The 21,160-nt window shown below is 42.0% G+C and overlaps 2 protein-coding genes across 4 annotated transcripts in view; one reads left to right on the top strand and one right to left on the bottom strand.

Moving 5' to 3' along the window:
* GET1 (guided entry of tail-anchored proteins factor 1) overlaps positions 1–21,160 on the top strand; it is a 65,059-nt gene that overhangs the window by 33,712 nt on the left and 10,187 nt on the right. The window contains exon 5 of one of the 2 annotated variants that reach the window (XM_073887096.1): positions 20,627–20,682. The exons of the other annotated variant lie outside the window; for it this stretch is intronic. Within the exon in view, the coding sequence (XP_073743197.1) occupies positions 20,627–20,667 (41 nt within the window). The 3' untranslated portion in view covers positions 20,668–20,682. Of the gene's footprint in view, positions 1–20,626; positions 20,683–21,160 lie in introns of those variants that run through there. 2 annotated transcript variants of the gene reach the window in all.
* Positions 1–21,160, bottom strand: part of LCA5L (lebercilin LCA5 like) — a 40,141-nt gene that overhangs the window by 5,077 nt on the left and 13,904 nt on the right. Inside the window, exons 4-8 of one of the 2 annotated variants that reach the window (XM_073887093.1) lie at positions 17,361–17,701; positions 16,948–17,085; positions 12,442–12,956; positions 10,348–10,485; positions 3,009–3,093 (exon numbers count right to left, since the gene is read on the bottom strand). In XM_073887093.1, coding sequence (XP_073743194.1) covers positions 3,009–3,093; positions 10,348–10,485; positions 12,442–12,956; positions 16,948–17,085; positions 17,361–17,691 — 1,207 coding nt within the window. In that variant the 5' untranslated portion in view covers positions 17,692–17,701. Of the gene's footprint in view, positions 1–3,008; positions 3,094–10,347; positions 10,510–12,441; positions 12,957–16,947; positions 17,086–17,360; positions 17,702–21,160 lie in introns of those variants that run through there. The other variant, XM_073887092.1, reaches the window with a different exon arrangement.

Raw genomic sequence — 21,160 nt, forward strand, 5'->3', positions numbered from 1 at the left:
GCTGGAGCCTGCCACTAAACCTACACTTTCCTCCAAGTGTGATCCCATTTAAATGACCCCGTGGTTGGTATGATCATCTCTGCTAGCTATTAATCTGGATTACAAAGCAGAAGCAAACAAAGGAAGGCAAGGAAATTTGAGGCTGTTGCCTTTAAAAGTAAGCGTGTAGACAGATGACAAATACCCTATGTGGAAAACCCAAAAGACTCCACCCCAAAACTGCTAGAACTCCTACAGGAATTCAGCAAAGTGGCAGGATAGAAAATCAATGCACAGAAATCAGTTGCACTTCTATACACTAACAATGAGACAGAAGAAAGAGAAATTAAGGAGTCAATCCCATTTACAATTGCACCAAAACCCCTAAGATACTTAGAAATAAACCTAACCAAAGAGGCAAAGGATCTGTACTCAGAAAACGATAGAACAGTCATGAAAGAAATGGGGGAAGACACAAAGAAATGGAAAAACATTCCATGCTCATGGATCGGAAGGACAAATATTGTTAAAATGTCTATGCTACCTAGAACAATCTATACATTCAATGCAACCCCTATCAAAATACCATCAATTTTTTTTCACAAAGCTTGAACAAATAATCCTAAAATTTGTATGGAACCAGAAAAGACCCCGAATAGCCAGAGGAATGTTGAAAAAGAAAAGCAAAGCTGGGGGAATCACAGTTCTGGAGTTCAAGTTGTACTACTAAGCTGTCATCATCAAGACAGTATGGTACTGGCACAAAAACAGACACATAGATCAATGGAACAGAATAGAGAACCCAGAAATGGACCCTCAACTGTATGGTCCACTAATCATCAACAAAGCAGGAAAGAATGTCCAATGGAAAAAAGGCAGTCTCTTCAACAAATGGAGTTAGGGAAATTGGACAGCCACATGCAGAAGAATGAAACTGGACCATTTCCTTACACTATACCCAAAAACAGACTCAAAATGGATGAAAGACCTAAATGTAAGACAGGAGTCCATCAAAATCCTAGAGGAGAACAAAGGCAACAACCTCTGTGACCTCGGCCGCAGCGACTTCTTGCTAGACACATCTCCAAAGGCAAGGGAAACAAAGGCAAAAATGAACTATTGGGACTTCATCAAGATAAAAAGCTTTTGCACAGCAAAAGAAACAGTCAGCAAAACTGAAAGACAACTGACAGAATGGGAGAAGATATTTACAAATGTCTTATCAGATAAAGGGCTAGTATCCAAAATCTATAAAGAGCTTACCAAACTCAACACCCAAAGAACAAATAATCCAAACAAGAAATGGGCAGAAGACATGAACAGACCTTTCTCCAAGGAAGACATACAAATGGCCAACAGACACATGAAAAAATGCTTCATATCACCTGGCATCAGAGAAATACAAATCAAAACCTCAATGAGATACCACCTCACACCCGTCAGAATGGCTAGAATTAACAAGTCAGGAAACGACAGATGTTGGCGGGGATGCGGAGAAAGGGGAACCCTCCTACACTGTTGGTGGGAATGCAAGCTGGTGCAGCCACTCTGGAGAAGAGTATGGAGGTTCCTCAAAAATTGGAAATAGAGCTACCATACAATCCTGCAATTGCACTACTGGGTATTTACCCCAAAGATACAAATGTAGTGATCTGAAGGAGCACCTGCACCCCAATGTTTATCGCAGCAATGTCCACCATAGCCAAAATGTGGAAAGAGCTCAGATGTCCACCGACAGATGAATAGATAAAGGAGATGTGGTTCATATATGCAATGGAATATTATGCAGCCATCAAAAATGAAATCTTACCATTTGCAATGACTTGGGTGGAACTAGTGGGTATTATGCTAAGCGAAATAAGTCAGTCAGAGAAAGACAATGATCATATCTCACTCGTATGTGGAGTTTAAAAAATAAGACAGAGGATCATAGAGGAAGGGAGGGAAAAATAAAACAAGATGAAATCAGAGACAGCGAAAAATCGTAAAAGACTCTTAATCATAGGAAACAAACTGAGGGTTGCTGGAGGGGGAGTGGGGGATAGGGTAACTGGATGATGGGCATTAAGGAGGGCATGGGATGTAATGAGCACTGAGTATCATATAAGACTGATGAATCACTGAACTCTACCTCTGAAACTAATAATACACTATATGTTAAGTAATTGAATTTAAATTAAAAAAACCCACCATCAACAAAAAACAACAAAAAAGTAAGCACGTAGTGGCTTTTTCTACCAAACTAGGGGTGAGTGTTCCTATTGTATTTCTTCTGAGCAAAGCCTTACGCCGGCAGATCTTGGGGATGGTGGATAAGTACGGCCTGTCTTGAAGGAAAAATACTACTCAGCAATGAAAAGGTACAAACGAATGATGGCAACAGCAACATGGGCAAATCTCAAAAGCATTAGGCTGAAGAAAAGAAGCCAGACACGGAAGAGCACCTGCTATGTGATTCCACTCACAGGAAATTCTAGGACGGGCAAAGAAGGCTGCTCTGACAAGGGAAATCAGCGGTTGCCTCAGGCCAGGGCCAGGGACTCCTGATCGCAGGGGGTCATGAGGGGTCCTCCTGAGGAGTGGGGGTCTGTACTGACTGGGGTGCTGGTCACATGCATGTCAGCTTTTGTCAAAACCTGCCAAAGTGCACACTTAAAATGGGTGCATTTTACTGAGGCAAATTGTACCTAAATAATGATGATTTAAAAACCCCCCACACTGGCCAACAGATGTACTCGGAAAGTTCACTGTCTGGCAGACATTTTGCTCCCGGCTGGGAAGTGGGGCTCCTGCTCTGCCTGCAGTAAGGACATGCCGGACTGAGCGGGGGCTGGGAGGACAGGAGAGCATGTCTATTTCTCCTACTGTTTCGACCATATCCCACGGCTCATTATTCTTCTAGAATCCCAAAATGTTTCAATGCCTAGTGAAACTGATTTTTCAAATATCCCTTATTTGCATGATATAAAGTAGAAAAATATGACTCCATCCTTAAAAATAGATTTTGAGCAAAAATAATTAAAACGTACCTTTTGGATAATCTTCTTTGTCATGTAAATTTTTAAGTATCCGACTAGTATAGATGTTTCTAATTTCAAGCTCTCGATCCTTCTCCTAAAGAGAATCACAATACCAATATTTATATAAATATTTGCTCTGATCAGCCTCCATTTTTTTCTATAAAACAATTTAAGTGGGCTCAGTATTTTTTGAATAAAATCTATAGATGCTAGCAGAAACAGAAATAGGCCATAACCTTATATATCATCCCCGACACCAAAAAGTACTTTTTAACAGAGCAACAGACTTTTGTGACGGGGACAATATCGCCGAGGGCTTTGCGAGCCAGCTTCTTTCACTGGAGGTTTTCTGTCCCCTGGGTCTGTGCCATGAAGTTTGCTCGTTTTTTCTCATGGTCCGGTATAGCACTAGCCACGTTGTGATCTAAACTAATTAAAATGAAATGAACAATTCAGTCCTCCCTCACATTACCCATGTTTCCAGCGCTCAGTAGCTGCCCGTGGCTGGTGACCACACTGTTGAGTGGTGCAGGTAGAACATTCCCATCAGCACAGGAAGTTCTACTAGACACGGCTGCATTTAGACAGTACATGCAGGGTGGGTAAAGCCTAGAACAAAGGCATCATTGTTCAGCTTTAAATCTCAGTATTGACTTTTTATTTTATTATTTTTACTTTTTAAAGATTTATTTGTTTATTTGAGAGAGAGAGAGAGAGAGAGAGCATGAGCACAAGCAGGAGGGGCAGAGGGAGAGAGAATCCCAAGCAGACTCTTTGTTCATGACCCTGAGATCATGACCTGAGCCAAAACCAAGAGTCGGACACTCAGCCGACTGAGCCACCCAGGCGCCCCAAAAGTATTGACTTTTTAAAGTCTTGGCAAAACAAAATGTGTGAAATCCTGGCTTGCTGAGGAAAAAAAAAAAAAAAGGTTTCACTAAGCACCAAACACTCCTCTCACACGTGCATCAAGAGGCAAGCCTGTTAGACTCAAGATCACCAAGTTTTAGCCAAAACCACAGTCAAAAGGAATGTATGAGTGAAGGGTGTCTTCTACTGTGTGATTAGGCAGGAAAGCCTGGAGGAGGGGGCCCAGGGAAGGGTGGGGGCAGAGATGCGGGGTAGGGAGAGAGAGAGAGAGATCGGATGGGGTTCTGGTCTCCCTGTGCCCCTCAGAGATATGAAGAGGGTGAAGAAACAACTCTGAGGTTTGGGAAACTCTCAGCACAGGAGGCCTTGGCGTGGCCCAGGAAATTCAAACGCCTTCATCAAGCCCCCAGGTCAGTGTGGAGCAAGAGTAACATGGCATTGCCAAGTGGTAAGTGGAAAAGGCTAAATGCAATGTCCACGCAAAGGGCTAAAGAGAGTGCTTCCCTCACTTACACAAGGAGTGGGACCCCACAGAGGGGAGCTGTGCAGAAAGCTAGCGAACCTGCTCCCCACTCCTCAAGGTTACTGACCCAGGTGATCCCACAGCATAGGCTTTGGGATCGACGGTCTAGCCAAGGATCAGATGGCAGATGGATCTCAAGGCATTGGCATCCACAGACAACAAGCGAAAATCACTAAGATTGGACCTACTGAGAAGAGGCCATGAGTTTCACCAGCCATATTCAGGTCCTGGGGACTTGGCTAGTTAAGGCCAGTCATTCCTCAGTAGAATTAGGTCTAGAGGTTCCAGAGGGCCAGGCGCCTCTTTCCCCTTTTACCAACAGAACGTGTACGTCCTCCCTGCCCCCTGCCCTGGCTAGATGCTATCTCCATTGAGAAATGGGAGATGGGGTTAGGGAAAACTGCTGCAAGCCTCAGAGACAACCTAAACTCAGACCAGTTTCAACTGGAACAGACTGAGACAAGCTTCTGTATAGTCTCCGTATCTGTCCGTGTCCCCACCTCCCACCTGTGGGAATGGGGCTCATAAGGGAGTACAGTTCAGTTATGGAAAATAAAAAACATTACATATGTTTGCACATCTGACCTGGAGCAGGCAGGGTTTGTATTTATTTTTTATTTTTTTAAAGGTTTTATTTATTTATTTGACAGAGAGAGAGAGAAAGAGAACAAGCCAGGGGAGCAGCAGAGGGAGAAGCAGGCTCCCTGCTGAGCAGGGAGCTCAACGTGGGGCTCGATCCCAGGACCCTGGGATCATGACCTGAGCCAAAGGCAGACACTTAACCGACTGCGTCACCCAGACGCGGCTGGTTTGTATTTATTTTAATCATAAAATTAATCTGCTATCAGAGGTAAATGGATAACATATGAGAATATTAATCTTTTCTAGAAATTAAGTTTCTGGGAACAAAAATGTTACAGTATGTTTCTCTTTTTATTTCTAATTGTGATAACACTGCATTTAGCAAGAAAGAACAGTAATGGGGACACTTTGATGCCACGAAAAATTGATCGAGTTTATTCTAGATATTATGTTTAAGAAGAATATAATGTAGGTCTAAGATTTTTTTTTTTACCCCTACCAGTTAAGACAGGAATGGTTTTGATGTTTAGAGGGACAAGCGTTGATCGTCTGGAAAATTCAGTTATTTCTTTTGATTTGGTCCCTCTCCTTGGAGGCTGGAGTATTTGCTTCAGCAGCAGAGAGCAGGAAGAAGGCAGGTAAGAATGGCTGACTGGCAGGTGGCTGCTGCAGGGCTGGCTGGGGGCAAAAGGAAGTCACGTGAAGGACAGTCCTCCCTCAGGCTTGGAACAAATGTTCAAGTCTGGATGCCCTCCACAGAGCTGGGCTCAAAATCAAAGACAACAGGTTCAGAACGCAACCCAGGACACTTGTGTAGTTGAGGTCAGTTAATCAAGAGAAGCAGTAAGAAGGAAAATCCACATCTAGGAATGCTCATGGAATGCTTGGGGAATATTTATAGGAAAGACTACTCACAAGCTCAGAGACTATCAGGTCAGAGTTCAATGGGAAGTTGGGTCATGGTGGAAACCATATTAAGATCAGGATAGCTGGCTTCCAAAAGACAGGAAACAATATCTTAATAGACAATGCCACTTTGGCAGGGGTGAGCTTGTAGCCCAGATGTAGGGTGGAGCGGCAGTACCTCGTCTGGGAGCTGTGGAAGACTGACATTCTATCCCCTTACTTTGGTCCATACTCTAGAAATGGAGCAGAGTCTAGAATTGCTGTTGGATGACTTCGAAAATGAGTTTCAGGGCACCTGGGGGGCTCAGTTGGCTAAGCGTCTGCCTTCAGCTCAGGTCATGATCCCAGGGTCCTGGGATCGAGTCCCAAATCAGGCTCCCTGCGTGGCAGGGAGTCGGCTACTTCCTCTGCCTCTCTACCCCTCTTGTGCTCCCCATCTCTCTCTCTCTCACTCCCTCCCTCCGTCCCCAAGATAAATAAAATCTTAAAAAGAAAAGAAAAGAAAAGAAAATGAGTTTCAAAGTACAGAAACAGAAATTCTGATCTTTGGGACCATGCCCTCCCAAACTCAGGTATTAATGATTTATGTTAATATGGCAGACTGCATTTTTCTAAAATTGGTTCAGCAATATTTCTGGTCCCATACTCTTCCAGAACCCTGTGACTCCCCATCAAGAGTCCATTGCTCCTCCTCTTGTACTGCCTTGACAAAGGGAATGAGGTGGAAGAGACGCTATGTGACTGGTTCTCTTCCTGTCTGTATCTGTCCACTCTTCTCCTTGGAACCTAGCCGCCATGTTGTGAGGAAGCCCACACCACATGTGGGTGGTTCTGGCCAATACCCCAGGTATGATCTCAGCTGTCAGTTGGCACCAACTGCAGACATATGTGTGAGACTTCAGAGAATTCCAGCCCCCAGTCTTTGAACCACCTTAGCTGATGTCAAGAGTGGCAGAGATGAGCTCTTTCCAGCAAGCCCTGCCCGAATTATGGATTCATGAACAAAATTAATATTCTCATTTCTTAAGCCACTAAAAGTTGTGGAGTAATATGTTATGCAGCCATAGTGACTGAAGCAGTCAGGACACTAAAACATCCTTGAAGTTTCTATTCCTTTTCTCCTTGGGTCAGTACCACGGATGACCATGAGGCATAAGAGGCAATCTCATTTTTCCAGATGAAACAGGACTGGAAAGAAGGTAGGAGTATATCCTGAATGCAGGAAGAAACTATAGGTGATAGGCCATGGGTGTAACGACTGAGTTATGGGAAATGAACCAGTGGATTGTTTAAATTATTTTGTACAACACACTCCTTTGTGTCTTATTTTCCTCCATGTGTTTTTCATCTGTCTTCTGGCTCTTTGTTTTTGGGAGATTTCCTCCATGTCCATGGATTTTCCTTATCTCCTCGCTCTTCTACTGAGTTTCATATGCTGGAATCATCTTTTAGTTTTCACTTGCTGTTTTCTGATTTTTTCCCTGTTCATAACATTCTTACTTTATGGGCATAGTATCTTCTTTCCTGGATATTAAACTAAACCTACAGGGTGAGCTGTTCTGCTTGCTATTCCCGTGCTTTCTTCATGCTGCTGGTTTTCTTCACAGATGTGGTTGCTTGAACATATTTAAAAATAAGGGGCTGGATTATTTTATTTACCTTACTATTTATTTTATACGGAAATTTATTTCTTTAGTAGGCTTCTTTCCTGGACAGGGAGGCAGGCTGGCTCTGGGTAAATCAATGGGACATGCTGACTGTCAGGTTTCACTTTGAGGCAAGTCATTTGACTAAATGCCTCCCACATTCCAGAATGTACTCTCTGAAGGGCTTTACCTGGAATGTCAGCATTTTACCCTGGGTGGCTGGTTTCTTCTCAAGCAATTCATTCACAAACTTCCTGCCTGATGGAAGATGCTGGACTCAGGTACTGTGAGTGCTGTTGACAGGACAGGCAGGTGAGCTTGGTGACTCAGTCCCATGTGCTCAAGTGCTTTTCCCTCCTGTCCTCCGCTGGACAAATCCTTCTCCAGCACCTCTTGCTGTGGCTTCTTCTGCTCTGTGTCATCCACATAAACACTTCCACACACTTTCTGTCTTCAATAAATGTACCCAAATATCTACTGTTTGCCGATGACTTGCCCCCAGCTCTTTGCTTTTGTGTGTCTACTTTCTTTCAGTCCTTTACTGATTCCTTCCACGTTTTGAAGGGAGGGCAGTTAGATATGGGCTATCATCCCCAACAGTTGAGGCCAGAGTGAACAATGTCTTTCTCAGCGCAAACCAGAATCCCCATTTATCTGCTGGTGAATGTGGTGTAAGGTCCCCACCTCTCCTGACAGCAGTTGGTCTCCTGATGCCTGGTCCCACCCCAGAGATTCTGATTTTGCAGGTATGGATGTGGCCAGGGCAATGAGTTTTCAAAGCTCCCCAGATGATGAATGTGTGGCCAAGTCTAAGGACCTCACTTCAGCCAAACGCGAAGATGGCTGCCCCAAGGCTCTGCTCCTGCTGGCCACTTGTGTTGATTCTGAGTTTGGGGTTTCCCTCCCCATTCCTGTTACCTCACCAGCCATTTTTCTGCAGTGTGATTTAGGTTGTGATTATCTGTGTCTAGTTTCTCCATCAATCCAAAAAATTGTTTTTGATCCTTTTATCTTCCAGAAATTCTTTGGCAGTTCTGGTACAATTGTGGTATCTTTTCTGGGGTTATGGGTTATTGTCCCCCCGCCAAGATTTTATTTATTTATTTATTTGACAGAGTGAGACAGCGAGAGAGGGAACACAAGCAGGGGGAGTGGGAGAGGGTGAAGCAGGCTTCCCGCTGAGCAGGGAGCCCGATGCAGGGCTTGATCCCAGGACCCTGGGATCATGACCTGAGCTGAAGGCACATGCTTAACGACTGAGCCACGCAGGCGCCCCAGGTTATTATTTTAAAAGTATGTTTTCTGTCATTTCCATGGTGTTGGGGCAGGAAGGGATTAAAAATGTGTATTTAGCCCATCTTCTTCATCTATTTCAACTCTTTTTTATGCATAAATGTGATTTTTCTTATTTTTCCCTTTGAAAGCATTTTATTATAAAAATATCAAAAATATACAAAAGTAGAGAAAATAGTACAGTGAATCTCCATGAACCAATAAACCAGATTCATCGATGAACAACTCATGCCCTGTCTGTTTCTCTCTACACACCACCCTCTCTGATCTCTGATTCTATTCTCTGTCTGGGAATTATTTTGAGGCAAATTCTAGACATCATATAATTTAATATGTAAGTCCTTCACTGTGTATCCATAGCAGACAAGGGCATCCTTTTTTTTTTTAATGACATAATGTTTATATTTGTTCATAATTTTGTTAAGTTCATGTGATAAGTTTTTGTTATGTTATTCTCTTTGTCTTTTTTTTATTATTATGTTATGTTAAGCACCATACATTACATCATTAAGGGGCATCCTTTTTAAAACCTAACCACAATATCAACAATTTCACCCACCAAAAAAATCAATAATAATCCCATAATATCAAATATTCAGTTTGTTTCACATTTTTCCAACTGTCCTATAATTTTTTTCAAAAGTTTGCTTGAATCAGATTCCAAGCAAGATCCAAAACATTGAAATTAATATGTAAAAGATTTTATTTTTATTTATTTAAGAGAGAGAGGGAGAGGGAGAGGGAGAAGCAGGCTCCCCGCTGAGCAGGGAGCCTGATGCGGGACTCAATCCCAGGACCCTGCGATCATGACCTGAGCCGAAGGCAGACGCTTAACCGACTGAGCCAGCCAGGCGCCCTAATTCTCATCTTTAAAGCACAGTTTATTTTTTTTTTTCTTTTAAAAATATTTTATTTATTTATTTATTTAGAGTGTGAGTAGGGAGAAGGGGCAGAGGGAGAGGGAGAGACAGAATCGGGAGCAGACTCCACACCGAGCATGGAGGCACATATGAAGCTCGATCTCACTACCCTGAGATCATGACCTGAGCCAAACTTGAGTTGGACGCTCAACTGACTGAGTCAATCAGGTGCCCCTAAAACACACTTTAAAAGACAGTTTTGCAAACATTTCCAAGAGAGACTTTAAAATAAATCTGTGGGCCACTAAAGTTACTCACAATATTTTGAAGATGTAAGGCAATTAAAAAAAAACTTAGTTTGGATTCCATTAACATGATAAGAAAACACAATAATATTAATTCATGTGACGGAATGAGAATGTTAACAGGAAGTTTTGTTATGAATAGCTTAGAGATTTGATTTTTCTCAAATCTTTTCTCAGCACATAATTCACCAGGCTGTGAACTCATCCAGTAATTTCAGATCCTCTATCTGTTCATATGGTTGTAGGGACAAAAAGTTAATTTGAGAAATAGATTCTTGAAGTTAAATAATTTAAAGAATAGCTTTGATATTTTGGGAAGCAGAACTTCACAAATTTTGTTACACTGTGCTTTAAAAGAAGTACCTTAACTTTTTGCTGAAGGCGTTTTATTTCCATTTGCAGAGTCTTTGTAGCTGCTTGAGCTGCTAAGGTCTTCCGGGTCTCAATGGCCAGCTGCCGATTAAAGGCTCTATTGTTCAACCTCAGTTGTTTTTCCAAGCTCTGAAAACAGTATATATTTCAACTCTTCAGTAACCAGTGTAGTATTGTTAAAAAAAAAAAACACAAAACTTCAATTGTAATGGAACTAATTGCATTTATGAGAAGTGTGAAGTTTTAATACAATTTTAGTGCATGACTGCTACAGGGGACATAGATTAGAACTAAATATAACCACACATACAGACAGAAAAGCCAAAAAACCCCAGATCACAACTCTAGAGAATCGATATATTTTGAACCTAATGTTTTTTACACTCTGGAATTTGATTAAAAAAATACAAACCACCTTTGAACATTTCTTGAAAATGAATAAATATGCCACGCTTTAAAACTCAACCCAAGAGGTCGTGCTAACATGGCAGGTGCATTCAGGAACTCTGTCAAGCCTCGGTCGCTGGAGGGCTGTCCAGCAGCCGGCAGCTGTGCGGGCTCGAATGCGGGCTCAACTCTCCGCTGACAGACCCTGGAAGCTCCTGCAGGGACTCACCCTCCACCCCCCCTCCCCAAGGAGGGAGGAATTCTAAGACCAGAAGGTCTCTGCCAGCACCGCGGCCATCTGCACCCAGGGCTCACGGTTATGCGGGCACCTCCCCTCCATCCCCTGCAGAGCATGAGAGTTGTATTGCAGAACTCTATGGTCTGGACTTGGACAGAGGCTTGGCCGAAAGGCCTTTTCTTTCCTTTTTTCCCACATTATAGTATTAATACTTTCTCATTAAAGAAAAACGGGCAATATGGTAAGCTAGAAGGATGAAATAATCACTAAAAACCCCAGTCTCCAAACTATTAACATTAAAAAAAAATACATGTTTTGGCTCATAAACATTTTCTCCAACCACCAAATGCCCTGCAGCCAAACAAAATTTCCCATATGACTAAGTGCATCTGGTAAGAAAATAGTTCTTGAATTCTTTTTGGTTTTGGTTACAGATATAAAACAGGAACTACTTAACATGTATATGTAAAAATATGTAGATGAGATAAAAATACATTTACTTTTCCCTGACGGACACGTGCTAAGATGGGTCCAGTATTACCTGGAAGGTCAAATAATAGAACTTCGGATTATGAATTACATGACTGAAAATGAGGCTGCTCATCATTTTCTGGAGCTCACATGCCCGTTTTATGGGAGAAAATTCTCTTTGAAAATAGAGGATTTTTACCAAAGAGGAAGTAACCGATAAAAAAGTACATGAAATGAACTTGATATTTTCTTATTTCAAGTTCATAAAAAAATCGGCCTCTTACCATCATATAATAAGGCATTAAGCAGTACATTTTTTAAGTTTATGTTTGTCCATAGAGACCAAGGGCTAACATAAAATTGGCAGAATTCTCAGTAGAATCAGGGTGTTCTCCCAAATCATCCCTTATAGTACAGTCCCCGAGCCTTTGATGACCATGTGCCATTCAGGAAGATCAACGTGTTCATGTCAATGATTGTAGTTCCTTTCCCCTCGCTGTTCCCAGGAGCATTATCTGGGAAACGCTTCTGTTGCAACATACCAACAATGTCTGTGCAGTGGTGAGAAGACAGTTGACCAGGGAATACGAGGAAAGGGGCGGGAGAGATGCAGGGGGCAGGCTTTTAGGAAAGTAGGCTTTTAATAAATAGTTTGAAGTAGAAGGTTAGCAGATTCTAAGAGGTTTCACCCACCCAATCCAACCCAACCCAACCCAACCCCATACAACCCAACAAACCTTTCCAGCACACGAACAGGCTTAGAGAATGGTCATTTCCAGACAAACAAGCCCTGCCACAGGATGAGCTCACTAGACCACAGAAGGAACATTTCCCCTTCCCCCGCCCCTGAACCCCCCTTAGACAGCATCACTGGTGTGGCCCTGCAGGCAAAGCAGCTGGTGATGCTTCACTGCACAGGGGCAAGCGTGATGCATGTACACCCTCTCCATGTCCATTTTGGAACATTACAATTTCTCTGAAATACGGACCTGTATTTTTTTGTCATTTGCCTCCATTTTTGTTGTAAGAACAGACAATCTTTGAGTAAGTTCCTCCCTCTCTGCAAGGTTTTTGTCTTCAGAAAGTTTCTGCAGTGCCTGCAAGGCATCTTTAGTCTTCAGCAGCTCACTGCCAGCTTCTCGAAGTTTCCTAGATGCACTTCTTTCCTTTTCCTGGGATTGCCTAAGTAGCTGCCTCAAATTTTTGACTTCGTTCTGATGTTTTGCCATAATTTGAGGTAGATTATTTTGTGAATTCTCATATTTCCCTATAGCTTTCAAGTGCCTAAGCTGAAGCTGTTTCAAAAATTGATTTTCTATGACCGTGGCTTCCAATTTACGATGGATATCCCCTAGTTCATTTTTTAACTCTTTAATCTTATGAAGCCTTGCTGAGAGTATGCGATGAGTCATAGCGTCTCTTCTTTGGGTAATCATACTGTTTTGGGAATTTAAAAGTGGTGCATTCCAGTTGTGCTTTTTTTCAACTGAGATTTCCTTCTGGCCTGTGTAAGCAGATAATCCAGTTTGTTACTAGTAATATGCATACACATACGCTGATATGCACGTTTGTGTTCCCCCACCCCCATCCCGCACACGTGCGCACATACACAGGCAAACTAGAAGGGAAAAGAGCATGTAATGAATAGCCACGCTCCAGGGCAGGGATTTCATATGCAGAATACTCTGTTCAAGGTCAGCAGTAGTCTATTTAACAGCTGAAGACTGTAAGTCATTTGTCCAAGGTTATATAACCACAAAGTCACATGGAATGGATTGAAAAGCAGGTCTTCTTTGACTGAAAAACCTGTACTTACTTCTATTATTAAAGCTATACTAAAAACCATAATAATAGATAACATTTACTAAGGGCTTACCGTGTGTTAAGCATTGAACTAAATGCTTTATGTAGATTATCTGATATAATCCTTCCAATAATATGTTATGAGGCAATTAGAGTGTAACCTTAGAGTCCAATGTTATATATGAAGACCTCATATATTCAAAAGGACCCTTAGAAAGCCATTGAGCTGCTTAGAGGAAATATACGGATATTCCATTTCTCAGTAAATCCAACATCGACAATTTTTCCTGTTAGTTTGGGCTTTAAAGAAATACAAGTTGGCTTGTATTCAGAAGTCTGTTTTAAACAAAATGTATCTAAACAATATTACTCCCAGCTTATAAGCACCAAGCTTATATAACTGCATTGAGTGTGTCAAATGTATATGTAACCTCACTGCATTATTATCCCCTTTTAAAGATGAACAAACTGATGCTTTGTGAAGTCACTTACGGATGGGCACACAGCTAGTAAGTGGGAGACAGAACCCCGGTCCCATATGTACGTGCATCCATATGACATTTCTGTACATATATGTGCACACTGCAGATGTGTGTACATATTATTATATTTATATTCTGAGAGAGATTGAAACTAGATTCTAGGATCTAAAAGAAACATGGTCTTCATCCTGGAGTGAGAAAGCACTTAGTGACCAGTGTCACTGGAGTCCTAACCTGAAGCTATTGGCCCAGCTGTGGACCCATCATCTGAGACTCGGCTTAACACGTTTGGCCTAGGTGATGGGAAAGGTGGTTCTGCCTGCAGTGGAAGTGAGCGAGCAGAAATCGAGGGTGCTTTAGGGGATAAAGCATTTCAATCTTGCCTATGACAGACTACACAGGGATGACACGATCATAGTATCTGTATCACATCAATAGTTGATGGACTGTCTTTACAACTATGCCTCCAAAGGTCCTTATTTTCCCACCGGGAACAATTTAATAAGGGCTCTGGTTGGATATTTGAGTATTTTGGAATAGGTTTTTGAGCACACTGAAAATTGGAAAGCGGAAGCCATTCTCTAGGACACCTACTGGAAGGCCAGGCACTTTAATACCTTAGGAGCTGGCTAGGGGAATGGCAGACCCAGGCAGTGTGGATCGGGCTGGATTACAACAGAGGTGGGTGGGGCTGTCATGTCCTACACCATGTCCAGCATGACTGAAGCCTGACTCCCAACTTAGAATATTTTACACTCTTGGGTGGTGTGACTTGGAGGAGAGAGGGATTTCCATGGGACCAGAAGGATGAGGGGTGGTGGGCAGTGAAGGCTTCTGTCTCTGTCTTATGCTGTGCTCACGTGATGGGAGGGTAGAGTCAGAATGAGTGGGTGCCTGGGATGAGTCCCTGTGGCCGTGGGAGCACTGGCCAAAGCTCCAGGAAGAAGTGTGCATACAGGGGCATGGGTAGTTTGAAAACAGGAGGTATCAGCCTCTTAGTGATCAATGTGCTTGGACAAGGAGCACGTAAGTGATGAGAAGGAAGGACCAGAAGCCCTTCCCCGGTGTTCTCATCTGTATAAGGCCACCCACACTCTCTCCATCCCCCAAACACGCCCGAGATTGCATTTTTTGCCTACCTTAGTGGGTGTTTGGGGGAGGATGAACCAGATCTGTTTGCTTCAGAAGGTAAATATACCACTTGTGTTTGAGTGATACAGAATAAATTCATACTATACATATTATGCATACTTGTATACTAATTAAGGTTATGGAAAGTTGAAGCAGGGTTTAGTCAATGATTTTGTATCTCATTACACTAACATACACATGTAAGAATGACAAAATTTACAATTTCTTTCTTTCTTTTTTGTTTTTTAGTTAACATATACTGTATTATTAATTTCAGGGGTAGAATTTAGTGATTCATCAGTTGCACGTCACACCCAGGGCTCATCACATCACGTGCCCTCCTTAATGCCCACCACCCAGCTACCCCATCCCCCCACCCGCCTCCCCTCCAACAACCCTGTTTGTTTCTTAGAGTTAAGTGTCTCTTACAATTTCTATCTCATTTTATACAATGAGGCAGATTTGGCCTAATGATTAAACTACTCTTAATGAAGTGACTAAATTAATTTTGATTGCACCAAAATTAATTTGCCCCAATTTATGACCAGGTATCTTGCATAAAACACTCAATAAATATTTGTGGAATAATAAACAATTTTTAAAAGTTAAATTATCAGGCACTTAGAACCCAAAGTACAGTTATTGTAGAAATAATTTTATAAATTCTGCCTTTCATGCCGCCCCACAAAAGTGTAGAATCAATATAAAATGCAGTGTATAGAGCCATGATCCCTGTCATAAAACCCTGGGGCTAGACTGTTTCTGAATTATTATTATTATTCTGGTGCATATACAGTATTCTCCATAGTACTCCCAGAAGTTTTGGGGACAGCAGACTTTAATCAAAGAATATTTTTGTGAAATATAGGACTCTTCACACTAAGTGAACTAAAGATCAGTCTCAGTTTTTGGTGCCAAATCAGTTTAGGTGCCAAAAATATAGAAAATGTTTGATTTTCAGAGTTTTGTAAATTACAAATGTGGATAAGGGATTGTAACCAGGGAGCCTACTGACGATGTGGGTTCTATTGTGATAATCTCTTCCAAATGCCACAAACAGACTTCTTTTGACAGGGTCCCATGTGAGAGAAGGAACTGGATCTTCCATCTCCTACCCTGGGCCTTGCCTGTGAGTGTGAGGCTCCCACCTCTCTGGGAAAGGGGCTTTTAGCCTTTTGAGAATCTGGTAGAAGCTCATGGGTCCTTCTCCCTCGAAAAGTTTACAAATCCAAATAGACACAAAAAATGCAAAGATTTTCATGGGGCCCACAGACATGGGTCTTAGATTAAGAATCCCTACCCTACAGTTTGGAAGAAGGGGACCTGAAGATTCTAGACGATCCAAAAGTAGCCCAGGGAGTCCTAGGCACACCTGGTCACAGGAGGCTGGGGGTGGTTGATATGGGTACTGTAACAGTAGGCATGTTCCACATATAGTATAAAGTGCTTAAGTATTTTCCAGCTGTTGACCGATGGCGGTTCTGATGGTCAAGTGGAAGAGAGTTTCACCTATTTCTCTATTAGGGGTATTTATAAGCCCAGAGTTGCCTAAAATGGGAGGGAGTCATCACGGTCCAGGCAGGGAGGCAAGGAGCGAGATCAAGGATATCACAAGGCTCCTTGAGCCCTGTGAATTGTGCAAGAGTGCTGAATCACAGATCTGTACCTCTGAAACAAATAACGCAATATATGTTAAAAAAAAAAAAAAGAAGAAGAAGATAGCAGGAGGGGAAGAATGAAGGGGAGTAAGTCAGAGGGGGAGACGAACCAGGAGAGACGATGGACTCTGAAAAACAAACTGAGGGTTCTAGAGGGGAGGGGGGTAGGGGGATGGGTTAGCCTGGTGGGTATTAAAGAGGGCACGTACTGCATGGAGCACTGGGTGTTATGAACAAACAATGAATCATGGAACACTACACCAAAACAAATGATGTAATATATGGTGATTAACATAACAATAAAAAATTAAAAAAAAAAAAAGGAATGGATGGAGTTGGTGCTCCTACGGGTCCGCGAGGGAATTACATTATTAACACCCTTTGGAACCACCCCTGTTTCAAAGAATGATCTTTGCCTCACCGGACTTGAAGCCCATCTTCTTGGGGTATTGAAACAGGTTTTTACATTTCATTGGCAATTCAAACCTTGGTTCTTCTGCTGAGATGAAGGGCAAGAAGCCAGTGAGATCCAAGTATCTGTAACGAGGCCACCTGTTAACTAAAAACGGAACCAACCTCACCAGTGGGCTCCGGGAGGGTAAGTTGGGCAAGAAGGCTAGGCTTTACATTTTCAGCCTAACTTCCTGCCGTTTTGTCATGATTCTTAATTTCTCTGTTTTCTAATTCCTTCTATAAAAGTTCCCCTATACAGACACATTTAAAACATGGGAGGACAATAAAACGGAATGTGGACTACTTCAAATACTAGTGCCTTAAATAATAATGTCATTAGAAACAGAAATTTGGTCTTGCTTGGGAAGTGTTGCTTCTTACCTTTAGACTGGGAGATTTTAGAAACGTACTTTTTCTTCCCGTCCTTTTTTTTTTTTATCACTGGCTTCTCTAAATAATTTCTATTAAGAGCGGTTTCTGAACATTCAGAGAGAAAGTCTTCTGAGTAATCACAGCGAGAACTTAAACTTCTGCAGGAACACTGGGATCTGCTATAGTCAACACTCCTATCGGAGGTGTGCCCGGGACTGCCACTGGGACAGTCACCTGTGCCCAGGCAGCCCCCGCACTCAGCGGCCATCCTACTGGGTCCTAATGCCGCACCGGGGAGATGCCCGTCTATGTCTGTTTCTGCTGGACCAGCCAGAGACATAGTAAACAACCTGACAGAAGAAAAGTATTTTTAGATTTACAGCTATTGACATTAAAATGAACCTATGCTTTATTATATTTAACTATAAATGGAGGACTAGGAAAGGGAAACAACACATTCCTTTGAAGTTATTTTCTGGAAAAAATCTCAGTTTGGCTTTTATGTTTTCCCCACCTAAGATATGAGACCCCTGAGACCAAACTTTGGTGAGATTATGCTTACAGGTAATGTAAGATAAGGTTCACATCAGAGAACAACAATGACAACAATTTATGAATTAGTGAATTACATCCTCGTTTTCTAAAGATGCTGACATTTTTTGCCTTTAAGAAAATGACAGTATGTGGTAAGTGTGGGTGGCCTGTATGAAGTGCAACACTTAGGAAAGTCAGACATATTTGTGGAGATGCACATACTTTTATTTCTTAGCGATGAAATCACACTTCTGAGATTAAACAAATAGTATGGAATACAACTAATTAATCTACTAGTTCTCTAGAGTTCATATTCATTCTAAAATTAAGAGCAAGAGTGGGTCCCAGGGATGTACGCTTGATCCATGATTATAAGGCTTTTTTATATTTTAATTAAAAAATTTGCATTCCTTTCTGTGCTTCATTTAGACTATTATAACATGAATATGACTTCCGTGATTATATGCTACATGATGAGAGAAGCAAGTCAGAAAAACATGCTGATTTGCATGGAAAAATCATCCAAGTGTTGGAAGCTTTTTGAAGACAACCCATCCAATGGAAAGTTCACATTTGTTTAATAAAGAACTGACTGTATTTGCAGCTACACAAAGACCGAACTTCTATAAATAATGGATTTGGAAAAAATCAAAACTAAGTTTGTCTAATTATTATAAATTTATCTATTCAATGTGAAAAAGCAAAATCTTACTTGGAAATTAAACAACAATAAAGTAAAGCTGACTTCAAAGAAATGTGTTTAAAAACTAAACATGAAAATGAAATTTTGTGATGTGATCCTAATTTCTCATCAGGGACAAAAGATTCCACATAGTCCAAAGTCCTTGTAACCGAAGTCCATGGCTGAAAAACTTAATTTAATTAAGACCTAGACAGAGTCACTTTTATTTCGGGTAGATTAGATTCAAATTAAGTACAAGTACAATGTGATTTAAACATAGTAGTTCTTCAGGAATGTTTAGATCAGGAGTGTTTTAGTTCAGTGAATCACTCCCCAAAGCAACTTTCACATACTGCTTCAGGGGTCCATGCAGCTAAAGTAACCCTAGCACCCTGCTTAATTAACATTCAGTGAAAAATAAGTTACTGTATTTTACTTCCACTTTATTTTTAAGTTCTTGGTATAGAGCCTAGGCAGTAGTATTGAACTTGACTGAGTGGAGTAATTTGTGTGACAAACAAGGCTGGGTGACAGTGTCTCTCACACAAACTCTCCTACACACGCCCCACGAGGTCTGCAATACTCCATCCTTCTTGTTTGATCGAAGGGCCCTGGGAGAGATGACAGCCCACAGTTAAATGCACACTCCCCAAGAACACGAAAGTTTCATAGGAAATTTAGCTCTCTGAGGTGGAGTCCAGCTCCAAGATAGCTCAGGGCAGCTACTACATAGCTCCTCACGTGGCCCTTATCCACAGTAATTTAGAAAGCGTGATTCCAATGTACTCAAGGTTTTTTTCTCAAGTAATCTCTATGCCCGACGTGGGGCTCAAACTCACAACCCTGAGATCAAGAGTCGCACCCTCCACTGAGCCAGCTGGGCGCCCCTGCACACGAACTTTGGATACTGTTGATAAGCTCTTAGTTGTCCGAAGTGAGAATTCAAAATGGAGAGAATATGCAATCAAACACAAGAAGGACCCCACACGTGGGCCCTCTAGAACACTAACTTTAGTTACACACCAGACGGTTCTGCAATCCTCTATGATGCCGTGAGGATCTGTCAGATCAGCACACTCAGAACAAACTCATCATCTCCCAGGGGCTTTACAAGGGTTTTTTTTTTTTGTTTTTTTTTTTTCATTTAATACCCCCAATTCTTCTGTTTTATCAAGAAAGCAAAAGAGAAATTAGCTGCCACCAGACACTTCCCCACAGGGATCTAATGTCCTCTCTACTGAGTTTTTTGGGGGGTTTTTTGGTAAATCAGTTTCTGCCTCTTTCTGCCTTGGTTTGACTCTCAAGCTTTCTCTTCGTCTCATGGAACACAGGAGGTGGTTCACCATCTCCCTGCTGCAGGAATCTTAGCCCCAATTATCCTACTATTAACATCATTATTGTACTTAATCTTTTGTGAGTGATTTTACTTCCCACAAGCTGTGTTCACATCATCTACTCCCGGCCACGTGAAGGGGACGGGCTCAGACGGGTGAAGCAGTTGTTCATGTTTTCCCCCTTCGAGGTCGGGAGTTTTTTCATTAAGCATCACAACAGCAAACATCACGCTGGTGGTAACATCACACATCCTAAGGCAAAGAATCGATCTTTCCAGACCCGTTCTGCTGTTTTAACAGTGGACAGACGCACAGGCAAAGATCCTTACTTTTGAACCTTTGCAAATGGATTAAGAAGAGACCGAGATGTTGGTGTATGAGATCCCGAAGGACCAAAAATGTCCCGCTGTGGCCCTCATAGCCTTCCCTGTCCTTGTTCCTGGGAGGGATTCCCCCTCACCCTTTCTTGTTCATGACTTCAGCTCCTAACTTGCTCCCCATCCATCCTGATAAATCCACATCCCTGCGAGAAGCTAATAGCCACTAATCTCTGAGAAGAATTAGTTCTTGACCAGGTGTTCTTGGCTGACCTCTTCTTCTAAAGCCTCTATAAAAATTCCCTCCTCCTTCCTCAGAACACTCCTTTGAGAAAGCCATCCCAGCATTGTAGGATACAGGCTTAATTCAAGAGTGTGTTTCATTTACAGTCACAAATTTTCCAACAGCTGCAAGAGTGGGAGTGTGCCCGTCGAAGGTGACACTTTGAAGGCAGACCGACGTGGGTTTGAACTTGAGTCTGTCAATTAGTTAAGTGATCTTGGCCATTTATACAACGTGATTAACAACACTATTCCATGGGGTTATTATAGGGAGAAATGAGACAGTGTTTGTAAATACCTAACGCGGAACCAAAGTATGCAATCAATGAAAACTAGTTCCCTTTTGGAAGAGTAATTCTAGGACAAATGCCAGGACTCTCCAGGGCATTCTCTGTGTCTTTATGTGAGAGATGCAGCCATGAGTCAGTCTATTTCCCCATCGACTATTTTACTGGGAACAATTGCTTGACTAACGTCCTTTGACTGAAAACTCCCCAAAGATAGAGACTGTTTTGTTCCTGTTGTAACTTCAGGCCTAGCAGGGTGCTGCCACACAATCAGTATTTGCAAATGCTTGAATAATGATCACCACCGTCACTACCGTACACTGTATGCCAAGCAGAGCTAGGAGCTTACATAGAGTAGCTTACTTCATCATGA

This window comes from Callorhinus ursinus, unplaced genomic scaffold (genome assembly GCF_003265705.2).
Source record: "Callorhinus ursinus isolate GAN/ISIS: 27379988/994484 unplaced genomic scaffold, GSC_fseal_2.0 scaffold75, whole genome shotgun sequence".
NCBI classification, from domain to species: domain Eukaryota; kingdom Metazoa; phylum Chordata; class Mammalia; order Carnivora; family Otariidae; genus Callorhinus; species Callorhinus ursinus.